This window comes from Dendropsophus ebraccatus, chromosome 7 (genome assembly GCF_027789765.1).
Source record: "Dendropsophus ebraccatus isolate aDenEbr1 chromosome 7, aDenEbr1.pat, whole genome shotgun sequence".
Classification (NCBI taxonomy): domain Eukaryota; kingdom Metazoa; phylum Chordata; class Amphibia; order Anura; family Hylidae; genus Dendropsophus; species Dendropsophus ebraccatus.
The window spans coordinates 72,150,990-72,178,987 of NC_091460.1; the positions used below are offsets into that span (position 1 = coordinate 72,150,990).

General features: G+C 39.8%; 1 protein-coding gene across 5 annotated transcripts in view; it reads right to left on the reverse strand.

Moving 5' to 3' along the window:
- Positions 1 to 27,998, reverse strand: part of TENM3 (teneurin transmembrane protein 3) — a 1,065,662-nt gene that overhangs the window by 618,303 nt on the left and 419,361 nt on the right. For all 5 annotated transcript variants that reach the window (XM_069977777.1, XM_069977778.1, XM_069977779.1 and 2 more), the window contains one exon: positions 21,720 to 21,998. In XM_069977777.1, coding sequence (XP_069833878.1) covers positions 21,720 to 21,998 — 279 coding nt within the window. The remainder of the gene's footprint in view (positions 1 to 21,719; positions 21,999 to 27,998) is intronic.

The window sequence follows — 27,998 nt, forward strand, 5'->3', positions numbered from 1 at the left end:
GCATAGGCTTCTCTCTCATTAGACTTTTCAACGTCAGCCTAAAGCAAAAAAGGGAAAAAACTGAAGGGTCACATTACCCTCTGTCCAGTATATTTCGATTACCCAACTTTTTTTTTGAGTATGACTAACTCATGCATCGTCTATTTCAGGGTCGCGATTTGGAAGAGGTGTTCTGGTGGTGGGATTTAGCATGATCCAAATAAGCAATCAGTTCATGGAGAACAAATATCTAAGCTTTCATTACATTCTGCTTTTCATGCTAGAAAAGGACATGGAATTATAGGTTTAGGAACAGAACCTTTGCCTCAGCTTCATTTTTGTATTTATAGAGTAAATATACTTTCAGATTTTTTCACTTAACATTTATATAATGATCTCACCTAAAATCTTTGTATTTAGCTCGGGAAGGATTTCTAGTTTCCATCATGTAAATGTTTTCATAGAATAAGGAAACAGTGCCTGCTCACCTCTAATTGCTGGATTTTTTTCCCTGCATCACCTGAGACTCCCCTTTAACCTGTGAAACCCACTGAGATCCTTGAACTTTCACTGACATTTCAAAGCCTTGAGTAACAATTGCTTGTCTGTGATTCTGAAACATAAGATCAGCTTTTTCATTTCCGTATATGCCAATTTTAGTTTCAGTTTCATGGGGAAAGCACACATCTCCGTTAACCATTGTTGGGCCAGACTGCTGGCAAAGAGGGATCAGTAGGTAACACAGTCTGGCCCTCTCGACATACAACTGCTTGTATTATTGCTCTTTGTGTGATGCACTGCATGATTAAACCCCCCGGATCAATGATGGGAGTGCTGTAGAGTGGGACAAGGCAGTCCAGGATTGTGAGGTTGGATGTACAGAGAGAAGATGGACTGCCCTCTGCGTTCCTTGCTTTTGAAGAACTGCATCTATCAGCAATTTCTCTGCTGCTCACTTTTAAAAAATGACACTACTAAGGCTTTTATGGTTACAGAACTTCCTGGTAGACACTTAACCTCCAATATCTCCTGCCAGGATTTTACAGATTCCACGTACAATGAGCAGAGACAGAAAATATTTTTCATCTGCACCATTGTATATGACACAAGGGTAATGTTTCAAAAGTGGGAACTTACATACTACTCGCTCAATGTTATCTCCTTTCTTTTTCTCTTCCATCTTACTTGACCTTCCTCATAGTTTTTATCACTGTATTTTTAATTTCTATTTTTTCAAGTATTAGAATAATATCTAAATTCTTAGGTGTGTATGTAATATCTATCTATCTATCTATCTATCTATCTATCTATCGATTAATGTATATATGTACATACATATGTCTTTGCTCCTGTGCATACTTTGCACAGGTGAAATCTTTTCTCAAGATATGTTGACAAAACGTAACTTTTCATAAAAGTTGCAATTGGCAACAATGGCCGTATTTTTTTCAAAAAGTTACGCTGCTTAGCCTTCTATGGGATTCCGCAAGGAGCATATACACATATACAGTATACGCTCCGGCCGGGATCTCTTGCGGTGCCGCAAACAACTAACATGTCAGCTTTTTGCGGCCGCTATTCAGTGAATAGCGAACGCAGAAAGCTCTGTCAGTTCACACAATGAAGCGAGCGGCTCCGGCTGCAAGCTTCATTGTGTGCTGTGAAGAGTTCCGATGCGGGCGCGCACGGATGCGTCCGCATCAGAACTCTGCGGCTCCAAAGATCATCTAATTATCTTTTCAGAGACCGGCCGGTCTCTGAAGCCATTTGAACATGGCCTCACCCTGTTTGTTTGTTTTTTTTTACCAATGGCTGTAACAATGTGGAATTGTCACACTCAGCTTTATCTTCCTACTTGCCACAAGAAAGCCCTAGGCGACTATGGGCAACTGAGCGATGTTCACTCACCTGCACCTAAGGTGTAAAACACACACACAAAAAAAAAACACAAGATGGAAAAAACACCAAGAGATGGTCATATGAGCCAGGGTCAAACCTAATGGACAATGTGTTACAAAGTCAGAATCAAAGCTGAGATCAGATAACAGATATGAACATACAGAGATAAAGATCCAAGTTAAGCTTAGCATGCTCAGGTGGGACTAAAAACTAGCAAAGACTACTGGACAAACACTATATAACAATAACTGGAGACCAGGGACCCAGTTCAGCACATTATTGGACCAGGCATTCAGAACACAGACTGACAAAGCAAAGAATAAGTGGAAAGTCACAATGTCAATCACATAGCAAAACAAGGTTAACTGTTAAATGACCAGAGGGAACTCAGTAGGGAAGAGACGGGTGAGGTATAGAATCAATTACTAAAGACAGTGTTCAAACTGCTGCAATTGAAACATAAAATTGAAATACTAGATCATGGCTAAGTATGTGGTATACCATAAGCCGAGGACCGTGCCGAGTATCTTGATGCAGTGCTATGGAAACAACTCAAATTACTGCCTCAGGCAAAGGAAGTTCTATTGTATACTCAAATCTTATGCCATTTATTAGAGATAAGTGAATAGATTTGATATGAAATTTAAGGTACAGTAGAGGATTTATGAACCTCAATTGGTGGCCTACAATGGCTATGTACAAAAAAGAAGCCATAATGCAGCCATGCACATGAACTGTTAGAAATAATAAATCAAGAAACAAGATTAAAGGTAGGTTATGAGAATGTAACTAAAGAACTAAAGAGGTCAAGTTGAATGGTGGAGGAAAACAATGTGCCTGCGAGAGTTCTTCAGGCTCCAAAGGAAATGAATGTGTATAGAGACAGCCTAGATTGTACCTCAGTATCAAGATGGAAATCTCCTGATCACTACAGCCAATGATGTATTTTGCAGCCAGATTACAAATCACAATAATTTCTTCCTTTAAATGTCACTATGATTATGCCATTACCATGTTTTCACCTCATTTTTTAGAATGTAAAAATTCCCAGTGTCAAATTATTGCCTTTAAAGGCGTCTTGTGAACTAATTATAATTGTGATGAAATCTAACATGTCCATGCAATCTGCTGAAATACGTTGTTTTGTGCGTGCAATTGCAATTATTATTCAGATTTTACTGCAGCTCACATCAGACTGATCAAATATTAATAACTTCACATAAAGAGATACTTCAAGGTGTGGAGTTGGACTAGTACTGAGTCTCACTGAGGAGGAGGAGGCTGATTTTCTTTCAGGCTTTTCACTAATCTTTTTGTTTTATCAATAAGTCTGATTCAGCGTATTCCCTTTTATTCAACTAAATAATTTAAATAGTTCTGGGTTCTATTGTGGCTCCTTAGAGAGAAGTAAACAAATGATCAAAAATTATAGATTGCTACAATCTATGTCTAAATAAAAAGGAATTATTTTAAAAATAGTGATCAGCCCTTACAGTATATTCAGCTGACTAAAAATGTCCACCATGTGTTTGTGGATGTGGATTTTTACAAGATCACAAGCATAGCTGATTACACTTCAATACAGTTAAAGGAAAACTGTCAGCTAGAAAAGACATCTCAAACTGTTTACATGGCTACATAGTTATTTAGGTATTAAGACTATCCATGCCTTTCTAGTAGTAGTCTATAGCTCCAATCACCTAAAAATGCTTTTTATTACTCTTCTGAGGGGTCATAAAGGAGTGACCAAGCCACTCTAATACACTTTAGTTCCATGACCACGCCTCTATGACACTTCAGAATAAAAATAATTATTTTTAAGACAATTACAATAAAAGTATGCAAAGTCTCACAGCTTACATAACTATGTAGTCATGGAAGTTAGAAAGTCATATACTCTAGAAACACATCACAGACACAATGTCATCCGAGCTTCAATGGCACAATGATACATACATTATAAAAGTGCCACTTGTACTACCAGTCCAGAATAACTAGTATATAATAAAACATGCAGCAGTTTCAGCATTTGTCATATCAGTAGGGATTCCTTCGTAGGGACCAGTCCTATGTGAAAAAGCTTTAGAAATAAGAGGACTAGCTGAATGTTCCCGAATGATCCAGAATGATCAACATTTAAATCTTGGAGAAGGTGGATGCAGCCCGAGGACTACCTGGAAAACATATAGCAAGCTCACTCATCTCTAGACAGTATGGGGGAAATTTATTAAAAGGCTAAAATGTCTTTTTTCAGCGCAGATGAGCCCGATCTACGTAAAAATATTCGCAAATGGTCTATTTGAGAAAATTTTATCGGCAACAGGGCTACCTGCGCCTCGTGCGCCAGTGAGGGGGTGCGGCTGCACGCAGAGGGGGCACTACCTCTGTGTGCACTGCATTTATCATTTTTCCGGGGGAGAAATGATAGTGAAACCTATGCCAGCTCTGAGCTGGTGTAGGTTTCAATTTATTCTCACAGACGGGCTCCGTGTGCATGGGGTTTATGTAGAGGCAACGCGCCTCTACATAAATCTTTTCAGCTCCGGAGCTGCGGGGACATTTGTAAGCCTGGCGTAAAAAACGCGGACTTAATAAATGTCCCCCTATGTGTCTACATAGACTGCTAATGACAGCTCATGTGGCAATGAGGCAATGCAGTTGGATTTCCATTATCATGTTTCTTCTGCTGATAGAAGGATCCATTCTAATCAGATATTATATTACTCCTGTGAAACATTCACTAATTCTGTACATATAACTACCTATTCCCATGCTCTTCCCAGTAGGAAGCATTGTTCGTATAGTATTTATCACATCATCTGATGACCTTCCATTCCCTCAAGAAATCACTTATTTTACAGCAATGTTACTTCAGCCAAATGCCGTTAGCTAAGAGCGTGATTTGTCTGGTGCCAAGCTACAACACCTGGTTTTAGTGGGTTTCTGGCATCATGCAGCACCTATGTAATGGATCTGTACAATGAGGAATATTCATGCTGGAGGTATGTGTCTCAATCCATTGAAGTAAAAGAGAAAAGCAGTTTCTAGCTACTAAAATGAGGATTTAGGTCGGCACATAAGAAACACATGACGTGATTTGTTCTGTTACAAAGTATTAGTATGGATTGCATATGGGTAGTCTCAGACTTCTTGACTACTAACATGGCCGTAGTTTTGTTTTCTCTTCTTATCTTCTCAGTTGACAAGAGGACATGGGATAAAGATATCAGTCATACAATGCTTGTCCACTTTGTCTTTCTGACAAATATCTAGGTAACAAGATATGTTGAGATTAAACAAATGAATTCAAGTCCCTCTAAGGCTTCAGCGTTCAGCTCCTTCAGCTCCTTCGTACACACACACCAAGTTTTCTCATGTCAGCTCCTGTAGAGCACATGTTCCCCATGTAACTGACAACTGGCTGACATTCAATAGATTTATAGTGACATTCCTCTCTTATAAAAATAGTAGTAGAGAGGGAAATAGATAGGAAAGTGACATTCTCTGCTAAGATACAGCTGTGTTAATAAGGGCTGCCAGGATTATTAATGTGTTAATAAGTCATTCAGACTGACAGTCCATACACTCTGGGACAATATTAAAAGGGGTATTCTGAGTTACAACATTAATCCCCTATCCACTTATTCTCTGTTCATGCAAGTCTCCTGTCGCTGCAAAGAAACCATCAACATGGTGCTGTTAATTATCCAGTATCCATGCCTTAAAGGGGGACTCTGAGATACAACTCCTATCTGACTGCTTAAACCCTTCCTGACATTGAAATCATGGCCAAAAGTCTTTATTTTAAATATAGACAATGAATGAAACAACAGCACACTTTTGTGACCCATTGCTCTATTCAAAACAGAGAGTTGGGGCCCCCTTTTCTAGAATGTTGGGGTAAAAGCCCCTGTGAGCTGACACTTATCCCCCATCCTGTGCGTAGAGGATACATGTTGTTCTCCTTTAAATGGGTTCCCAGACTTAGAAAAAACATGTCCACGTTCTTACAGAAATAGCACCACACTTGTCTCCAGTCTGGGTTTGCAGCACAGTTCTATTGAAGTTAATGGAGCTGAAATGTAATACCACACGCACATAACCAAGGTAGAGGTGTGATTCTATATTTGCAAGAAAGTAGCTGTTTTTTCTAATCCTAGATAACCACTTTAAGACATGTTATAAGGATACTGGATCAACCAACAGCAATATGTTGATGGTTTCTTTGTAGCAATGGGGTATTGTATCAACAGTAAAAAATGTTAACACAGTAAAAAATGCAACCATTTCATATTATATGTGCTAGATTTTACAATTCTTGACTGTATAAAAAAGCCCTTTAAGGCCTTATTCAGACATCCTTTTTTTCTGTCTGTAACTCCTGAAATAGTTATGCCACATGAATTAATTATTACTGCAACATCTACAACATGTCTACTTTATGGTGACGTCATTTGGTGAATGTCCTTTTACTAGTTAGGATGTTAGAGGGCTTCGAAATTTTGCAATGATTTTCAAATTTTCAGGAAAATTTCAAATTCAGATTTTTTTAGGGACCAGTTCAGTTCTGAAGTGGATTTGTGGGGCCTGTATGTTAGTTACCCCCATAAATCCCTCCATTGTAAAAACTGCACCCCTCAACGTATTCAGAGTAACGTTTCATAAGTTTATTAACCCTTTAGGTGTTTCGCAGAAATGTAAGCAAGTTGGAGGGGAAATTAAAAATTCGATTTTTTTTTTTGGCAGATATTCCATTTTAATCCATTTTTTTCCTCTAACACAGCAAATACTTACTGAGAAATGGAGCTCACTGTTTATTCCCCTTATTCCAATGTTTCTAGAAATCCCCCATATGTGGCCGCTGTGCGTCACCTGACTCAACCACAGGCCGCAGACATGACAGAAGCCTTATGTATTTTTGTGGTCTTTTCTTATTTAAGGTTTTTTATAGTCATTATATCATGTCACGGAGGCCTTGGGGTGCCAAAATATTTGTGAAAGACAAGTTTACGTTTCCATCGGTACCATTGGGGGGGACATGTGACACTCTGATCATTATTTATTAAATTTTTTTATGAGATGGTACGAATAAAAAACACAATTTAGCAGCTGTTTTTCATCTTTTTTTGTACGTTGCATATGACATGTTATAGTTATTTGTCAGGTCGGTACGATTACAGTGATATCGATTTTATATAGCTTTTGTTATAGTTTATGGCATTTATACTATAAAAACTGTATCTTGCATATTGTAAGAGTGGTAATATTTTAATTTCTTCGCCAATGGAGTTATGCGTCATAAGCTGATGCTTTTAGTGGTACACCTTTTGGGTATATGTGATGTTTTTTCTATATTTTTTAGGGGGCGGGATTAACAAAAATTTTTAATTTTTGTTAGTTTTTTATTGATTTTTTTAATGGCGTTAATCGGGTGGAAAAATTACTGTAACGGGTTAATAGATGGGGTCATTACGGACGCGGTGATACCACATATGTGTACTTTATTTATAGGGGATCATTAATAAAGGGAGGATGGGGAATGTGTATATTTATTTATGTTTATTTATTTATTTCAATTATGTATTTATTTATTTATTTAATTTATTTATTGTAATTAAATATTTCTTTATTTATGTATGTATGTGTGTGCTTAGTGGGTTTTTTTTACTTTCACTTTTTCACATATATAATGCATTACAGCACATGATCAGTGCTGTAATGCATTATATATTGAATGATCTGTCAGTGTTATACTGACAGATCATTCAAATGATCAGGTCCCTGCCTCAGTGCAGGGGCCTGATCATTAGAAATCATAGCACCCCAGACGCACTGGGAAGCATCTGGGTTGCTATGGTTACCCTCCCGAAGTCGCACGATTACTCGCGTGGCTCCGGGTAAGGGGGGTCTGGGGAGAGGGAGCACGGGGAGGGGGGCACCTGGAGAGGGAGAGAGCGGGCTGGGGAGGCAGAGCAAGGGGAGGAGGGGGTGCGGGGTCAGCTACGGCAGGGAGCTGGTGCCTGGGAGGAGCACAGCAGCGGCACAGCATGTGCAGCTGCCTCCTCCCAGCATCCGATCTGCGAGAAGCAGCAGATCTCCCCATAGACGCTGCGGTTGCACCGACCGCGGCGTCTATGGGGTTAACTGCCCGGGGGGAGCACGGCCCCTCTCTGGGCAGTGGCAGCAGGAGGAGGCTGTGTGACACAGCCTACTTCTGCTGCCCGATCTCAGCCAGGGACAGCGGGGGGAGGCAGGGAGAGCATGACGTCCAGGGACGTCATGATGCAGAATGGCACTGCTTTTCATGACGTCCCTGGACGTCATATTGGGGGAAGGGGTTAATATTAAAATAACCAAATTACCAATAATGATGTAAAGGTGAGATAAGCATGTGGTTAACAGAATTTATAGGATCTTTCATGTACGGCAGGCTATCCTATGTAAGAGTAACAACCTGCAGCACTTGATTTGCAAGAAATGTCTAGTGCCATTACATCTGATATAATATATATTACCAAATATAAGATGTTATAACACAAGTAGAGATGAGCGAACCGGGTTCGAGTCCATCTGAACCCGAACGATCATCATTTGATTAGCTGGGGCTGCTGAAGTTGGATAAAGCTCTAAGGTTGTCTGGAAAACATGGATGCAGGCAATGACTATATCCATGTTTTCCACATAGCCTTAGGGCTTTATCCAAGTTCAGCGGCCACCGCTAATCAAATGCCGAAAGTTCGGGTTCGGATGGACTCGAGCATGCTTGAGGTTCGTTCATCTCTAAGCACAAGTAATAATGGCCCTCATCATACACCAATCTGTATAAAGCAGTATAGCTTATAATGTGCTGCATCAGCAGTCAGTCTTTTTCTGAAAAAGTTGCACCTATGGATATTAAATCTTCATGGTACTTTCCAAATATTTTGTTCACATTTCAAGAGACAATACATCTTTTGTCTGAAATAACAGTTCAATTCAGATATAGAAACTTCTTTGTGTCCCTCTGGACTATACATCTTTTCTTATAGCAAGAAGCCAGAAAGTGAATTTGTTCTGTTTCCGACCCTCAACCAAGAAATACATATACAAGAACTTTTTTGCTTTTTGCTTGCACATTGAGCCTTTGGCTGACATTATGTTTAGTAAAGAGTTCATTTCCATCCTTCCAGGGTTACTATGCCTTTATTCCGCGCAGCAGGCACTGTCTGTAAATAAACAGAGGGCTGTATATATTATCAGGCTGTACCTTTCCGGTAGCAGATGCAAACCAAATTGCCAGCATATGTCAGCCAAACCTGCACTAGATGCTTAATCGTAGCCCTGTAAACACAAGCAAGAAACTGACCATATTATAGGTTCCAACTCAAGCTGGGCAAATTAAATTGCAGCAGCTGTACCCATAGTAAATCCATTGCTGCTTCAATTGTAAGGGAAACTTTCTTCAAATTTTTTTAATATGGGATGTCAGGTTAGGACACAGAAACTTTACATTTTGTAGAGTGCATATCTGCTTCACACTATGGGTACTTTCATATGTTGCAGTCCTGTGAAAAGTTGTGCTACAGCACACAATGGATTGCACACAGTCACACTGACAGGTGCTGTCGGTGGTATTATGTGGCTGTGCTATATTGTCTGGCCTCTGGTATGCCCCCTGCTTGAGCCTGCTTCTCCAGTTCTCTTCTTGTACTATATTGTCTGTACTAGCTGTCCTCTCCTGTTAATGCCTGTGGCTGCACTGTACAGTGTGGGGCATAAAGGTTCCTCTGTGCACTGAATTGCCCATAAAGAGATCTGCAGAGCTGGAATGCCATGGGCTGGGGAACAGTCGCAAATTATTACATATTTTTTTTCCTGGTACTTCCTTTTTAAAGTAAACATATTGCTCCAGAATCCCCCTTTAACTACTTGCTGGCTACTTATAAAAATCTTGGTGGACTGTGAGCATCTCAAATGTGCTAGGTAAAGAAGGGGTTAAGGAGGTATTATTCTCTATTTCAATAAATTAGAGGGGGATAAGACACACATTTATCCACATAGTTTTATTTGGCATGGGTGACAACAGATTTAAGAGGTCTCCTCTGAAGTCTAGGGCTTAATAAATATAGGAAATCTGCCCTCATCTACCAAGGCAACCTAAAGTATGGCATATTACATTTTTAACAGCCAAAGAACAAATCATTACAGTGTAGATAGGTTATGTTGAGCCAGAAATCGATTCAATTGTGCTATGTGATTTAGTAAGCGAAGCGTTCTTAAATTCATTAAGGTGGTAACAGTTTCTATTACCCAGCATCCTCCTTCCCTGTTTTAGTCCATAATCATATAGTGCACTTTATTCAAGCTAACTCTATTCATGCAAGATCCTTGCATCCATTTCCTTGCCTACAGCATTTCCTTCTTGTTATCCTTTCCAGACATCATCTTTCTCATTTTAAAATCTTGACGCAGGACCAATCTTTGCAAACTTTTCCGTAACCTCTCCATTGAGACCAACTATTACATTACCCTCTCTGCCACACTAAATGCACTTACACCTACTCCGATCACTCTCATCACTGCACGTAATGCACTTAACTCTGATATGGAAAATGCACTTAGTATGTTTACTCCTATTGTTTCAGCTTGTCTGTTGCTTACACTCTAGACTGTTTACGTAAGGAATTCCCTTCCTATAATGGATCAACTGTAAAACGCTGTATGCATAAGGTCCCTCTGTGTTTATTATTTCTTGCCCTTCATTGTCCTTGACGTTTTTTACTAAATAAAAATGTCAAAATTATGAAAGTACAATATGTGATCTTCTAAGTGTTATGAAAATAGGCAGCATTGAAGGTTATCCACGATTTGATCTTAATAAATATTGATGGGGGTCTTACCACCAATCATACGTAGGAGGCTCCCTTTTCCCTACAGTAAAGAAAGTGGTATTCAAGTATGTACGCTGCTGCTCCTTTTACTCACTTTACTGCTGTAGATAGCTGATGACAGAATCTGTGGGGTTCTAGCAGTTGACTTATGGGATGCCTACTTGACATGTCATAAACAATACAAGCACAAAACTCTTAGAAAACAACAGAATAAATATGTAAATTGTCAAAACGAATAGGAGAAATCCCAACACTGCCGCTACCATTAGGCATTGCGAGCAATCAGCATTGTTGAATGCAGCTGCAGGTGGATATAGCGGTGGACCTTTTTGTGGTGCTCTGTTTCAATACAGCAGACATCTATTCACATTAGTAGATAAGGAACAGATGAACGGCACTCACCAAACAGTACAATGGTCATTTATTAGTGGAGCACACAACACTGGTAACAAACAATGGTGGACAAAGATCAGCAGGGGCATCCCGCTAGGCAATGGCCGGTTTCTTGCATGCATGCATGCTTCCTCTGGCCAATGGGTCCATTGGCCACAGGAAGCACGCGTGCGCAAGACGGCTGTTGCCTAGTGGGGGTCACAATATGAATTGCACATTAATTTATCAATAGTAGTGATGAGCGAATAGTGAAATATTCGAATATTTGATATTCGTACAAATATCTCCCGAATATTCAATCGAATATTCGATCCCATTAAAGCCTATGGGAACAAGTATTTGATTATTGAAAAACATCTATTCGACCACTTGGAGGTAAAAACCGGAAGCTGGGGGATTTGAACGCTTATCGAATATTTATCGAATATATGGCGAACTATTCGATAATATTCGACAGATCAAATACCTTACTATTTGATTGAATATTCGATCGAACAGTATTCGCTCATCACTAATCAATAGTATTGATTCAATACATATTTTTGGAATGTGGGAGAAAACCAGAGTACCTAAAAAAAAACCTGGGTGAACATATAAACTTCCAGTGTAGCAAGGCTACAGTATATTCCATGTAAATGTGCTTATTATATTTAATATTTTTATTTCTCTTTAAACCATTGTCTGCTAATGAGTAGATATAAGTAGCCTTGAGTTAAGAGATTCTATGGGGATGGGACTAATACTGTAGTTCACTGACAGTTGGTGTTTTTGCTATCCAAGCATGATAAGAGTTGTAGTTTTGAAACAACTGGAGGGCCACAGGTTGGGGTCCCTGGTTTCAATTTGTTGCAGGCTAACTATTCCAGATACTACTAGATACCTTGTATCTATCTATGAATCTTTATGAATTCCCACATAGGATACAATGTATTGGAGAGACTCATAAATGCAGTCTTGCTGTGTTGATTTCAAAAGCTGAGTGAAACCTCACCCCAGAAATCAGCTTATTGGAAATTACAGGGTTAAATCAAATACATAATTACAAAATGAAACTAAAGGGAGTACAGCTTACACTGCAGACACCATTAAACAATAAAATCGCACGGTTCAACATTATGTTTCACTTTATGGCTTGCTTTAATTATTTATAAATTGGTATGCGGAGATCCGGTACATCAGCTCTACAAATGCTGCTCGACTGTGGAGACCAAACTATCTGAAAAACCTGAAAACTCTTTGAGCAATCCTTTACTTTCTAATAAAAAGAGAGAAACAGACATCATACTGTCACCAATACCAAAGCTGCTGGAATCTACCTTTACTAAACAAAAAAGATATAATTCATACATGATAGCAACCAAGCATTTAACTATATGTAAAATCCTCTTATTGAGCTGTCTTAGTTTTTTCTGCCTAGAATAAAATAGTGGAATTTCTCCTATGTCTTTGAAGAATTACCCATAAATTGCACTGTAAGTTTACCTTTAAAATTAATTAAATAGGGGAATTTTGGTAAACTTAATATAATGTCACATTTACAAAAGCTCATGTGGGTTACACAATCCAGAATTATAAATGTAGTTTGAGGCTGTCCTCTGAATAAGGGTCCTATTACACTGAGCGATTTTTAACGATTAACGACCAACGATAAAGATCGCAAACAAGATTGTTTATCGTTAACCTGAAATCATTCACTATATTACACAGAACGATGGTCGTTAGTTACGATCGTTACTATGATTGTTATTGCGATCGTTACTATGATCGTTTATTCCTACGTAAAACAACGGCCGTAGTCTTTGCCGCAAAACTACGGCCGTTGTTTTGAGGTTTATAAACTTGGCTGCAATATATACGAACTACGGTCGTACAATGCACGCTACGTATCAGACAGCGGACGCTGTTTATACGGCCCCGTGAAAAATAAACATGCCAATTATTTCCGGCCGGTAATGCTCCAACAACGGCCGTGGATTTCAATGCGGCCACGAACGTAAAACTTATATCTGCCGAATTTTAAACTTGATTTTAATGTAAAAAATGTTCTGAGTGGTTTCTCTGGCTGGGCGCAGTATTTAAAGTAAATGACCTGTGTCAGCCCGCTTAGAAACATGCTAGGAAGCAAATTTAAACAACGGCCGTAGTTTCACGACTAGCCCGTATGCTCATATTTCTACGGCCGTAGTTTTAGGCGTACGTGTCCGGCCGGGTGAAAACAACAGCGTTAATTACGCTTTGTGAACATAGCCTTACACTGAACGATTAGTGAAAAAACTTGGAACTTTAGCGAACGAACGTGGAATTACAGCGATAAGTAAGTGAACGATTAGCGAACGATTGACGATAATTTTAAGTTCAGATCTAAATAAACAATCAACGACATACAAATGATTTTTCGATCGTTGCCTGCAATTACACAGAGCGATTATTGTTTAAATTCGAACGATTTAATGATTTTTCGCACGATAATCGTCCTGTGTAATAGGGCCCTAAGACCAAACTCTACTGGCCAGATCAGGGAGCTGCTACAAAGAACTGACTAATTGATAATTAGTAAAACCATGATAATAATGAATACCATGCAATCAATAAATAGATTCCTGTACATTCTTATCACAGAACACATGAGCAATAAGACATTTCCCTTCCCTATGGTAACATAGGATGTCCCAGCAGAAGGATACTCTAAACATTCTGGCTGACTATAGACATGCTAAAATTATCAGGTAAAATTTGGGTCCATTCAGTTGTGGTGGACACCCTGAAGTTTTGATGAAGATTTGCCAATTAACTACAATGGGAAATTCATAATCGGAAACACATCTGTGACATGTGACCATAGCCTTTACATGTCCATACAGACTGGCCAAATTTGCATGTTATACCTTAAGAATTTGGACAAAATTTTACCAAACTAATCTACTTTTATTAGGGAAGATAAGCCATATATAAAATAGATGCTGTCAAAAAACCTGGTGTCTATGAATATTGTATGTTAACAATGTTGTATGGCCAACAAACAACAATAATTTCCTTAGGGCTTAACTTCTCAACCCTTTCGCAAATGAGGACGTAACTGTACGTCCTCGCGCGGGTGCGGGCATTCAGAGCGGGGCCGTGAGGTGACCCCGCTCTGAACCGCCGCGGTCCCGGGTGCCTCATGTAGCCCGGGGCTGCGGCTATTAGAGGGCACGGTCCGATCGCCGTGTCCGCTAATAAGGTAATTAGATGCAGCTGTCAGCTGACAGCTGCATCCAATTACCGGATCCAGCGTTTCCCTGGTGTCTAGGGGCGGAGATCGCTCCCTCGGGATGTTGTCGCGGAGGAGTGATCTTCGTTACTGAAGCTGGCTGGGGCCCGCTCCAAGATGGCGCCGTCCCCGGCTCGGCACTCGTTTGTTTTCGGCTGCAGCAGCCGAAAGCAAACGAGTGCCGATCTCATTGATCTTTGCTGTATAACTATAGAGCAAAGATCTCAATGAGAGATCAAAGTGTATATACTAGAAGTCCCCCAGAAGGTCTTCTAGTATATGTGTAAAAAAAAAAATATATATTATTGTTATAAGTAAAAAGCCCCCTCCCCTAATAAAAGTTTGAATCACCCCCCTTTTCCCATGTTTTGAATAAAAGTAAATAAATAAATAAACATGTTTGCTATCGCCGCGTGCGTAAGCGCCCGAACTATTAATTAATCACATTCCTGACCTCGCACGGTAAACGGCGTAAGCGCCAAAAAAATATTTGTCAACAATGGTTTGAATTTTTTACAGGTCATCAGATAAAAGAAAAGTTATACATGTTATATATTGTTTTAATCATAACGACTTGAGGAACATTCATAACAAGTCAGTTTTACCCCAGGGTAAAAACACAGTCCCCCCAAATAAAAGAAATGCGTTTTTTTCAATTTTTTTCAGGTTTTGAAGTTTACTTTATGCAAAAATTCAGCCTGTCATTGCAAAGTACAATTAGTTAAGCAAAAAATAAGGGCTCATGTGGGTTTCTAGGGGGAAAAATGCAAGTGCTATGGCCTTTTAAACACAAGGAGGAAAAAACGAAAATGCAAAAACAAAAATTGGCCCCGTCCGTAAAGGGTTAAAGTGTCACTGTCGTTAAAATTTTTATTGCAGAAATCAATAGTCCAGGCGATTTTAAGAAACTTTGTAATTGGCTTTATTAGCCGAAAAATGAATTTTTATCATTAAAAAGCAGTTTGAAGCTCTCCCCCCTGTCTTCATGGTTTTCCTATGGAGAGAGAAAGTAAAAGCAGCAAAACAGGACAACAAAGAGTTAATTTACATTCACATCATGGGCTCTCTCCTCTGACAGTCACAACTGACCTCTCTGAGCTCTAATTAGTGCTCTGAATAGCCCCCCAGATGAGCAATTCTTTGTTCTCGTCTCTCAGCTGCCTGCTAATATTGCTCCTTCCCCCTCCCCCCTCCCCTCTTCATAGACCAGGCAGATCCGACTGATGAAAAAACAGTCAAGATTTCCTGATTCTGAGGAGTGGATGACAGAAAGGAGAGGAGGGGGGGGGGCTGGGAAAAGACTTTTTACATGCAGATAATGGCAGATTTGGCTAATAAACCCAAATACAAAGTTTCTTAAAATCGCCTGGACTATTGATTTCTGCAAAAACAATTTGAACGACAGTGTCTCTCTAACTAGTTTTACATGAGCATGCTGTATCAATGGGCGGCATACCACCAGAGTTCTAATGTGTGTTGCACTAATACATTGCATTTTTTCATTGCAATTTTTGTATAATAAGACCTTTGAAGGGATGTACATGGTTACACATGGTTACATGGTTAAATGCTCAAGTCCCCTTTTGATTTCAATGGGATTTATTACTCGAGCACAATAGTGTTTGCTCAATACTAGGTACAATAGAAGACACAGACAATAGATTTTGTTGGGCATCAGTCTGTAATCGTACTAAACGGATCTGTAATACGAACAAGTCTTTTAACCCTTTTAACCATTGTATACTAGAACTGCTGGGGCTCCCTTTAAATCTCAGTACAGCTAAACTTAAAAGGAAACTGACAGCACAGATATGGATCTTCAGGATGTTGTAGATATGCATCTTCAGCCTCCTCACACTGTAGAGGAGGAGGGGCAGCGACTTGAAGAAGCAGCATCAGCTAGAAAGCAGCTGGCAGAAATTGTTTGGGGGCATACGCAGACCACAGACACAACTCTGTGTGGCACTGTCAGCCCAGGGATAAAAATTGTTTTTAGGAACAGACTAAATCACAAAACAGTGCAGAAAGAAAGTATACACTGCCTATATGGTCGGCAATGGGATACTGACAGCATGGATATATGCATAGCCATGCTGTCAGTTTCCCTTTAATATATTACTGCAATTCTAAACCTGTGGTTTCCATTAAATGTTGTTAGAATATTATTTTCCTTTTTATTTAGTTAGTGCTTTGTTTATCCAAAATCTTTATATATATATATATATATATATATATATATATATATATATATATATATATTTATTATTTTTTTTTCAAATAATTTTGGTACAGGTGGATTTATAGTATAAATATACAGCAGAGCTGAGTATGTTAGCAACGAAACTCATTGCGATATTGCAAATTCATCCTGTCACCTAAGGTAAGTTTGAAAGTGAATTTTCACGGTCTGTATAATAAACAGTTAAATGACATTCAGCTCTCCTTCATTTGTATATGCCAATATGCTATGTAAACCATCTGGACGTTATCCTGCCTGTAGGACTCGACCCGGTATATAGAAGACATTCGGCACGGAGAAGTAAAGTCCTGTGTTTAGACATAGTGATTCTGTGGATTTTAATTGCACTGTAATCCATTTCCCCAATGCACATCAAAGGCCACACTCCTCTCTTTACTGTGATTTCAATTGCTCTCATCAGCCAGAAAGTTTAAAGCATGATCAAATTTGTTCTTCAATCACTTGAGCACTGTTAATAAACTATTCTGTATGCTCACTCATCCATCCTAGGATTTTGTAACTTCTTTGAGATGTCTTCAAGAGGAGCATAGAAAGACATCTTTGATTGCAAACAGGCCCTGGGGATAAACTTTATCACCACTTGCTTTAAACCTCCGCAGAGGATAACAGGTGACATGCGCAATCCCCTCCGGCCCACCCTGTTTCCCCACAAAGAGAACTTTGAAACAACAGACAAACAAAATCCTACTAATTCTCTCAGCATTTTAAGTCTCTCCTGGCGGAGTTACGGCTCTCTTGCTTCCTCTATTGAAGTACGGCACAGGCCTTCATTGAAGGACTCTTGGATTGTCAATAGAGACCATGGCAGAGCTATAATTGATGGGGTACTTAGAAATAAACCCCTTTACTGCTCGGAATTCCATTAAGAAACAACTGAATAAGAAGACTAAGTGGTTCTTAACAAAAGAAGATCTCGAAGCAGGAATTCTGGCTACTATTCCTTTCTCAGAGAGATTTTGCTTTTTTATAGCACTTACACCTGGACATCCTTTGAACGTGGCATTATAAGATCTAGAGACCTCCTGGATGTTGAAGTACTTACTAGTTCAGTTACCAGCATTTATAGTCCCGGAAAATAGTCGCTAAGTCTCTGAGTTCCCACGGGTCATTGGGATGATGATGTGATTTCCTATTGGATAACTGATCAAACATCTGTGAGGAATCAGTGGCAAATTTACTGGAGGATGTAAAGCACAGTGTGCTAAACTCAGGAGGACTCCTTACATTCAGGGCTATACAACTGATGGGAATGCCACCGTAATCCTTTAATAGACGTGCAGTCATTTGCTGCATGGGGTTAGAGAACTCACCCAGCTGTGAGAGTTTTAATATGGGTCAAACAAAGAAGATGTACATTTGTGAGAATATACTTATATTCACATATTATCTATCTATCTATCTATCTATCTATCTATCTATCTTTTTATTTATCTATGTCCTCTCTCTCTTCTTCTCTCTCACCTATTTATCATTGATCATTATTCTATTCTTTTTTATTATCAGTCTAATATATATCTACAGTATATCATTCATCTCTATCTCTCTGTTATTATCTATCTATCTATCTATCTATCTATCTATCTATCTATCTACAGTATCTATCTATCTATCTATCTATCTATCTATCTATCTATCTATCTAGAGCAGATCACAAAACAAAAAGCGTTTTTGTGTTTTCTCTAATATAGGGCTACAGGCTCACAACTAGCACAACATATAATGAAGTTACCAGGAAGCTTTATTACCAGGCTCTCATAAGCCCCAAGAAGTAAATTAAAACAATTTAATGACTGTATTGTGATTATTTATTTGACCACATAGAGGGCAGTGTAACCCATTTGCTGCCAAGCATATCAGCAGGAAAGCCTGGAAAGTACAGAGCCGTGTGTTCGCTGACTAATGCACTTCAAATTGGTAACAATCGAAATAAGCAATGTTTATTTTGTCCTTTGCAGTTCTAACATTCATAGAAATAAGTAACTGGTAAGATCTGGGTTAGTCGGCTTTAGATGTGCTCCTAATCCAATACATTAAGCTGTCCAGCATGGGTGTAGCAGTACAATTATGACATTAGACAGAGAATTATTTAGCAGGTCAGAACAAGGTGGTCAACCGAGGAATGAATGTTTAATTGTTTGTTATCTGATTGCTGTCCCTGTTACACAGGGTGATTTTGGCCTGTTTGGCTGATAATTGATCCTTGGGGTTAAAATTATATTTACTGCTCCAGTTTTCTACTTTGCATCTTCACTATCGCTGCTCAGCCAGTCAGATACAAAATAAAAGACCGGAGTGATACCTGTAATTTTACCCACTTTCTCATTGGTTTAAGTCTGTGAAAATACATTATGCATTTGCACAGCCTTAAAGGGAATCATGCAGTGTCCAGGCCCTACCTGAGGTGCTGACAGTATGCTATAGTTTAGCAGTCCCCCAAGGAGCATGGTGCCTTTTGGTAATTTGTCTGTGGCATGGATTATGCACAATCTCACCTCTCCTACTGTAATGAAGAGTCAAAGAAGAGTTGTGGCTCAGCGTTTGTGCCACAGTCTGGCTCACCTCACCACTCCTTCCTCCTCCCTCTTCTTCATGAATAATCAATGCTGCCTGGCCTCCTGCTCGCTCAGCTTTCAGCCAGTGTCTCTGATTGCAGATCAGCCCTCTGTAGGCAGTTTATGTCTGAAACACTCAGATAAAGGTAAATCTCCTAGCTCAAATTTGTTGGAATTGTGTTCTAGGGGTAAATCATTTGTGTAGAGAACACCAGTTTTTTCCCTTGGTTCGATTACCCTAATGAAAATTAAATATAGCTGTCTTATTATTTTTTCTCATTATTTTATTTAAAAAAAAAATGAATTTTAAATCTAATTTTAATTTAAAATCCAATTTTTTCCTGATTGGCAATTCTTTGCACTTTTAAAAATTATACAGTAATGAGGGGAAAAAACCTATAAACTAAAAACTATATTTAATTTCCATCAGAGGAATAAAGCCAAGGGGGAAAAAAAACAGTTGTTGGTCTCTATACAGGTGACCATGACCATAGCCTTGACCATGGTTCCAACCCATTTGGGTTAGAAGATTCAACTATATCTGAGTGTTTCTTTCAGACATAAACCGCCTACAGAGGACTGATCTGCAAACAGAAACACAAGCTAACAGCATAAGAGAGCAGGAGACTGGACAGCAGAGATTATTCATGAAGAGGGAGGAGGATGGAGTGGTAAGGAGTGCAAGAGTACGGCACAAATGCTGAGCCACAACTCCCCTTTGTCTCTTCATTACAGTAGGAGCTGACCTGAAATTGTGCATAATCTACTCCACGGACAAATTACTAAAATATACCATTCCCCTGGGGTACTGCAAAGGACAGCATACTGTCAACACCTCAGGTAGGGACTGGGAGCTGACAGATTCCCTTTAAAGCACATCTGTACCCACAGTGACCCCCCTAACCTGCTTGATCTGTCTTGGGGTCTGTTCAGCATGTTATGTCAAAGAGATGTGACAAAGAGCACCCATGCCCTAGATCTGCTATGCCTTTCCATTCCTCCTTCCCACCCTCCCCATTATTAGGAACTGTTTGTCAAAATCATGCACATGTGCTGTAGCAGGGCACAGTAATGACAGGACAAGGAAGAGGAATTCCACCAAGGGCATTCTTAAAGATGGAAAGAGGGAAGATGGAAGGGAGGCATGATACACACAAGATGGAAGGGAGAGGCATTGCAGGCCTAGGACACACATACCTCTTTGACACTGTGCTGCTGGATTAAAAAGTGATTTGTACAATAACTCCATCACCTACCGAACGGACCTCAGGACATATGTGTGCGTGTTTGGGGCTGGGGGGATGTGTATAGTGGTCACAGATTTGCTTGGAAGCTTGCTGAAGGGCACTGCAGCTAGGGATGGTCCGAACCTGCCCAGGTTCGGGTTCGTACGAACCTGAACTCTCGGCAATGATTCCCGCTGTCTTCCACCTCTGTGGAGAGGGTGGATACAGCGCGAGGACCGCCTGGAAAACTGGGATACAGCATATGGCTATGGCTGTATCCCAGTTTTTCAGGGGGTCCTCCGGCTGTATCCACCCGCTGCACGGAGCAGGCAGACAGCGGGAATCATTGCTGAGAGTTCAGGTTCATATGAACCCGAACCTCGGCAGGTTTGGACCATCCCTAACTGCAGCTTTTCAACAAGATTTTTTTAACTTGAGCACCCAAGCAGATCACGGTACTTGGATAAGCATCAAGCTCCCTGATGATGCTCGACCGAACAACGTGCTCGACAGAGCATGTGCCCTCATCTCTTGTTATGATGTTCAGTGTTTAATAAAATGTGAAAGGGCCTTGATACCTTCCTAAAAATTTATAAAATTACTGTAGACGAGATGTTGATCAGGAACATATTCAAATTTTTTCTCTTAAAGAGAGAAATTTTTTTTTGCCTCATATAAGTTTTTTTTTCAGCCCTCTGGATTTACCTTGCAAGGGAATAAGTTGAATCAGATAGACTTAATGAGTTATTCTATATTTTATGAATATACCAGTTATGAATATATGTATGGTCATCGACAGTATTAAACTTTGGATAATAAGATGTAAAGGATCCTTTCTGATGCACCTAAATTCATGGCCTCATCTTTCAAATTGAAAAACAAAACAAAACAAAAACCTTAACTGTTAAAAAAAGAAAAAAATGAAAATAAATAAATAAATAGGGATTTCCAGTAAGTTAATAAATAGTAAGTTATAAATTTCACAAAGCAACTCTTTTATCCATATACATATTTGTAGCAGAGCCAAGTCCATTTTTTATTTGTTATTACCATTTTTATTTATGGCAGGTGAGAGAGATATCAGAGACATAACTATAGGAGGTCTAAAGGTCCCTCTTCCACCTTCTGTATTTGTTGTTGGGACCCCTGGTATAGACTTTTCATTTGGTCCTAAGTGCTTGTAGGAAAGATGTAAGAATGATGTAAAAAAAAAAAAAATTAGCTCTGCTACATATTGTATATGTCTCTTGTCTATCTATCTATACAGATGTTAATGTATCAATCACTTACCAGTTTCGCTGTCAGACTTGTTCTCATGCTCTGTGTCAGTCAGTGTCAAGGCTGAGTTGGAACGACTGGAGAGACAGGAACTGCGGCCGGATTTCACCCCCCTTCCCCAGAGTCTCATTGCATGCTCTGGAGACATGACCCCTTCATTTTCAGTCTCAGCATCTGAACCTGCACTGATAGAGTAACCTCTATGTGGAAGCCCCATGTCTGCACAGAATGCCAGTCCCCGACGAGATGCTGGTTCACAGATGCCTAGCTGCCTCAAGGTGAAGTTCTGTCCTGTAACGGGGAAGGAGACAAGAAACGGGAAAAGAAGGGGAAAAAAAGAAAGAAAAATTTTAGTTCTTTTTTTTTTTTCTAACAATCCTGAAATCTTGAATGCTAAACTCTCAAGTATCAAACGTGGCATTTTGAGTAATATTCATGTGTTACGGTCAAGTAGATTCTTTTGTCGTAGGCACTTTTCAGGCTTAGGGTTGCATTCTTTCTGATGTCAACCACTTAAAGAATTTAAGAATGTCTCTCAGGTGTCAAGGGAGACAAAAACAGCCAACAAGCAAGGCACGGTCAATGCAACACATGAAAGGGAATCAAACTGACAGGCCTCCTCTTTATAGGAGTGGAGAAGGAGATGAGAGGGAGATGGAAGTGGTTTATTAGAATCATCGCACACTTGTGAGAGTCAATTCACAGACCGAAAAGCTGCAGATCTGTGCAGGTTTGAAGTCACAGTGGATTACAGTAGTAGGCAATGACATTTAAAGGGTGCCTGTCGATAATAATAATAAAAAATTCTTAGTTTATTAATAAGGGTGATTGTATTCAGACCCTGACCAATTAGTAGCTGCTGCATGCTCCTTTGCCTGTTCTGTGTCTGAATCCTAGAAGGCCCCATAGACTTGCATAAGGATTCTGTCTAGGTCACATTACACAGAGTGAATGCATACTTCTTCCGGCTCATTCTCCTGATCGGTCGCTATCTGAACACGCAGACCCTAAACAATCAAAACGTTTCTTATGTCTCTGACATATTAAAAGTTTTTGTTAATAACAGTCGCTCTTTAAACAGATGCCATCCCCATACTGCAGACTCCGTACATGTTAGTTGCTGAACTAAAAGTAATGCAATCTGCCATAAAATGGAAGCAAAACAAGTAGTCAAATCTGCATATACTGTAACCTATGCAGAATTTGTTGTGAATTAACAGTGTTTTTGTGTTAAAAATCCCCAGCAGAATGTAGACTTACCCTCAAAATCTACTGATACTATATTGGCCGTTATTTTAAAAAGAAAAATTGGACCCTTTTTTTTTTTTTTTTTTTGCTTAATGTGAACATATCCCTATAGTTTAATTCTTCCTCATATTAATGTACAAGAGGAAATTTTCATGGGATACCGGAGACACCTATTGAGATATATAAGCATATATAAGATATATGAGCATTCAAGAATTATCCATATCTATGTGCCTGTGATATATATATATATATTTTTTTTCAAGGTTACCAGGACAAACTTGTCAGTTGTCAATTATTAATCCCATCATAATACAATATATACTCAGTGCATTAGGATTCTGTAGTGATATCCAAACATTCCTATGATGGGTGCTATTAATACAGGACAGGTAAGCAAAGCACTTTCGCCTCAACGACTAAAATGAAAGTGAACGTGCGAACATAGCATCAGGATGTAACCAGCACTTTCGCCTCAACGACTAAAATGAAAGTGAAAGTGCGAACATAGCCTCAGGATGTAACCATGTTTTGTTGTTAGCACTAACCCTGCATCCAACATCTCTAGCTACAAGGAGTCAAATGCCGAGCATTCAAGTTTAGATGAACCGGAACGTTTGGTTAATTCCCTCGGGTCGACTGTGAGGAGCAAACAAGCTCCTCGTTCCCTCGTGCTACCACCGCTATTACATGGTGGTATTATTATTACAGTGGCAGCAAATGGGTGAGTGCGGAGGGGGCGGGGAGCTGCGTGGGGTGGGGCTTGGGGCTGCCAGAGTGATCACTGATCATCCGGGCAGCCCATAAAGGATAGTGGCGGTCTGCCGCTGCCGCTCCTGTTCCACAGAGCGATGGCAGCAGATCGCTGCTATCACAGTCGTTTGTCTTTCAACATGTGGCAGATAACAGTCCTTAAAAAGTCTTGCTCATCACTAATGTTCATTTTTCCACATTTGCACAATTATATGCTACATTGTCTTTCAGTTTATTACATGCACATGCATATCAACCACTAAAGGCCCTTTACACAGAAAGATTATCTGACAGATTATCTGCCAAAGATTTGAAGCCAAAGCCTTGGATGGACTATAAACAGAGATCAAGTCATAAAGGAAAGCCTGAGATTTCTCCTCTTTTCAAATCCATTCCTGGTTTTGGCTTCAAATCTTTGGCAGATAATCTGTCAGATGATCTTTCCGTGTAAAAGGGCCCTTACCTATAAATGTGATACATTATATAACCAACAAAGATGTCTTTATTGTTTACAAATGTACTTAAATGGAAATTTATAATACCCTCAACTGTCTGGAGAAATGGCAAGCTAAATCTGCATTGCTCCAGTGTGCACTATAATCCTTTAAACCATTCTGCCTGCATACTGCAAAAAAAAAAAAAGAAGCTATACATGGTGGAAATAAATAGAGAAAACAGTTGGTTCAACAGATATCATCTTCTTCATTTGTATTATTTTAATCAACTACATAATCCTGCCAGACGTTATCTGTTTTGTTAAAGAAATCTGTATGTTAACGTATTAGAGGGAAAACAGCACTGTGCGTCCGACTGGCAACGGAATCAATCTTTGCCTGCATTGTGTCATATGGTGCTTATAATCGAAAATGCACACGCCTATATTTGTTTAACATAGCAAAGCAACACAGGCTGTTTAATCCTCTCTGTACCATGCAGTTTAACTACACGCATTTGCCCCAAGACTGGATTTTCCAACTCTCCTTAACTAATTCACACTCACATCCTCCATTCAGCGCCTGGCTCTCGCCATGTCCACTGAGGGCTTAGAAAAAAAAGCTGATTGTCTAAGAAAAAAAATATCAACATCTCTATCAATATGGAAAGTAATACACTGGAGGGATTGTGAGTGACAGCTCTCCTTCCTATTCAGTAGCCAGAGTTCCTATTATCCACTACATCTGACGTTTATCACTTTGTCTTCTCTCTGCAATTTTAACCAGTGTCATGTCATCATCTGACAGGCGAATGAATCTAGCCAACTCGTTTTTGCAATGGTTTAAAAATTTCATTTTCCACTCCTGCAAAAAAAAAAAAAAAAATCTTTTATCCTTCTGTGCCCCCTAATCCTATTATATATGAATTAGCAATTAAGTAAGGATCTTCAGCACATAGCCATTACAATAACTTCAGGAGACTTCTCACTTCATCTTGTAATGTGTACCAGTAACCCTTGGAGCATGGATGTAGCAGAGGTGAGTTTGTTAGTGTACCAAAGCTGATTATGTGAATTGCTGCAGCACATCTTGTTAATCCTAATATTCAGACAGTGTAAATGTAGATAAAGTTGGAACTTAATTTTTTTTTATCATCTATGGGTTGCTTAGTTTATTTAAAAATTTGGCACAATTGTGTTGCATTTCAAGTAATTTCCCCCTTGAAGTTTAAGGGGTTATCCAGCTAAAATCGTTTTCTTTCAAATCAACTGGTGTCAGAAAGTTATATAGATTTGTAATTTACTTCTAATTAAAAATCTCAAGTCTTCCCATACTTATCAGCTGCTGTATGTCCTGTAGGAAATGTTGTTTTTATTTGTCTGACACAGTGCTCTCTGCTGACAGCTCTGTCCGACACAGTGCTCTCTGCTGACAGCTCTGTCCAGTCAGAAACTGTCCAGAGCAGGAGAGGTTTCCTATGGGAATTTTTGGTTCTCTGGAAAGTTCCTGTCTTAGACAGATGGCAGCAGAGAGCACTGTGTCAGACTGAAAAGAAAACAACATTTTCTGCAGGACTTACAGCAGCTGATAAGTATGGGAAGACTTGAGAATTTTAATAGAAGTAAATTACAAATCTATATAACTTTCTGACACCAGTTGATTTAAAAGAAAAAGATTTTTGCTGGATAACCCCTTGTATATTGTATGTTTCTTATATAAAACATAATAAACATCTTATCCTTGCCTTACCACGCTCCCCGGATATCCTTCTGCAGCATCTCCTGTGTCCCTCTAAGCATTGACAGCTCACTCGGCCAATCACTGACTGAGACTGAATAGTGCCATGGCCAGCTGAGCGGGCTGTCACTGCTGAGACTAGTCCACCCCAGAAGAGGCAGCGGCAGGGTTCAGCAGGGGAGCCAGAGTTATTGTAGGGGGATTTTCATGTGGGGGCTCGGTTCACACGTTGTAAGAGTGCGGCTGTATGTGCGGCTGTAATTGTGCGGCGGTATTTTTGATGGTTCGTGTGTATGCTGGGAAGTATAGGATATGCGGCTGCACAGTGCACACTATCTCTGAATCTACGGCCCTATCGTAAACGGACCCGTAAAAAATGAACAAGACCATTGTTTGCGGCTGGACATGCGGCCGTGGATTGACAGGCGGTCCGTACGGAGTACTTCAAAAATAGCCGGCAATGATGCCGAATGCCGATGCCTCTAATAGTTAATATATTAAATTAATCAAAGACATTTTATTTGTAATCAAGACACTTTCGTTGATCAATAATTTATTTCTAACGAATCCATCATTTTGCAATTAAATATACTGTTAAAAAAAATAGATATATAAATAAATGTATATTTATCTATATATTTATTTTTTGACAGTATATTGAATTGCACAATGATGGATTCGTTAGAATTAAATTATTGACCAACGAAACTGAATTTATTTCCAAGAAAATGTGTTTTATTCATTAAATATTAATTAGTACAGGAAGCTCTATAAGCCGTGAATTCATATGCCGGCAATAGAGCATTCTGTACTAATCATCACTTTACTTTAATGAAAACATCAAATGTTTCTTCTAATTATGTTATGACAATAATATTATTAGAAGAAACATTTAGAATTATATGTGCGCTCAGCTGATTGGCTGTTCGGCTGAGCGCACATATAATAAGCCGGTCCGCAGCACAGTGACTTCATTGTGCTGCGGACCAGCGAAGAGGACACATCGGGGTGAGTATAGAGCTCTCCCCACCCCCTCCCTGGCACTGCACCCCTCCCAGCAAGGAAGGGGGGGTCAGTTAACCCCTTCCTTGCTGGGATGGGTGCAGTCTGACATCAGTCTGGCCCCCCGGGGGTTAAGGGGGATGCAATACATCCTCCCTTAACCCCTTGGGGGTCAGACTGTAAGCAGCGATCTGTAAAGATGCTGCATACTGTAAGGAGCACAACACCGCTCACAATGATGGGTGTTGTGCTCCTGTTTGTGTTTTTTTTGTGTGTTTCTCCCTTTTTGTTTTTCAGATATCGGTATCCTGGGGATTACGTCGGATTCCATGGACTACGTCGATGACCAGCGGTTGTTCTTTGAATTTTTTAAATAAAATGGTCAATGAGGGGTGTGGGGGTGTTTTTATTTGAATAAAAAAATTTTTAAACTTGTGTCTTGTCTTTATTTCTTTACTTTTTAGACTTAGTAGTGGAAGCCGTCTAATAGACGGAATCCATTACTAAGTTGGGGCCTAGTGTTAGCCGGTATAAAATGGCTAACACTAACCCCCTATTATTACCCCAGTACCCAATGCCACCAGGGGTACTGGGAAGAGCCGGGTGCCAGTGGTCCCGGAGCGTCAAAATTGGCGCTCCTGGACCGGGCGGCAGCAGGCTGGTAAGATTTAGGCTGGGGAGGGCCTAAACCAATGGCTCTTCCCACCCTGGTGTTACCAGGCTGCTGTCGTTTGGTTTTTAACCCGGCTGGTTATAAAAATAGGGGGGACCCTATGCGTTTTTTTTTAATTATTTATTTATTTAAAAAAAAAAAAACGCATAGGGTCCCCCCTATTTTTATAACCAGCCGGGTTAAAAACCAAACGACAGCAGCCTGGTAACACCAGGGTGGGAAGAGCCATTGGTTTAGGCCCTCCCCAGCCTAAATATTACCAGCCTGCTGCCGCCCGGTCCAGGAGCGCCAATTTTGACGCTCCGGGACCACTGGCACCCGGCTCTTCCCAGTACCCCTGGTGGCATTGGGTACTGGGGTAATAATAGGGGGTTAGTGTTAGCCATTTTATACCGGCTAACACTAGGCCCCAACTTAGTAATGGATTCCGTCTATTAGACGGCT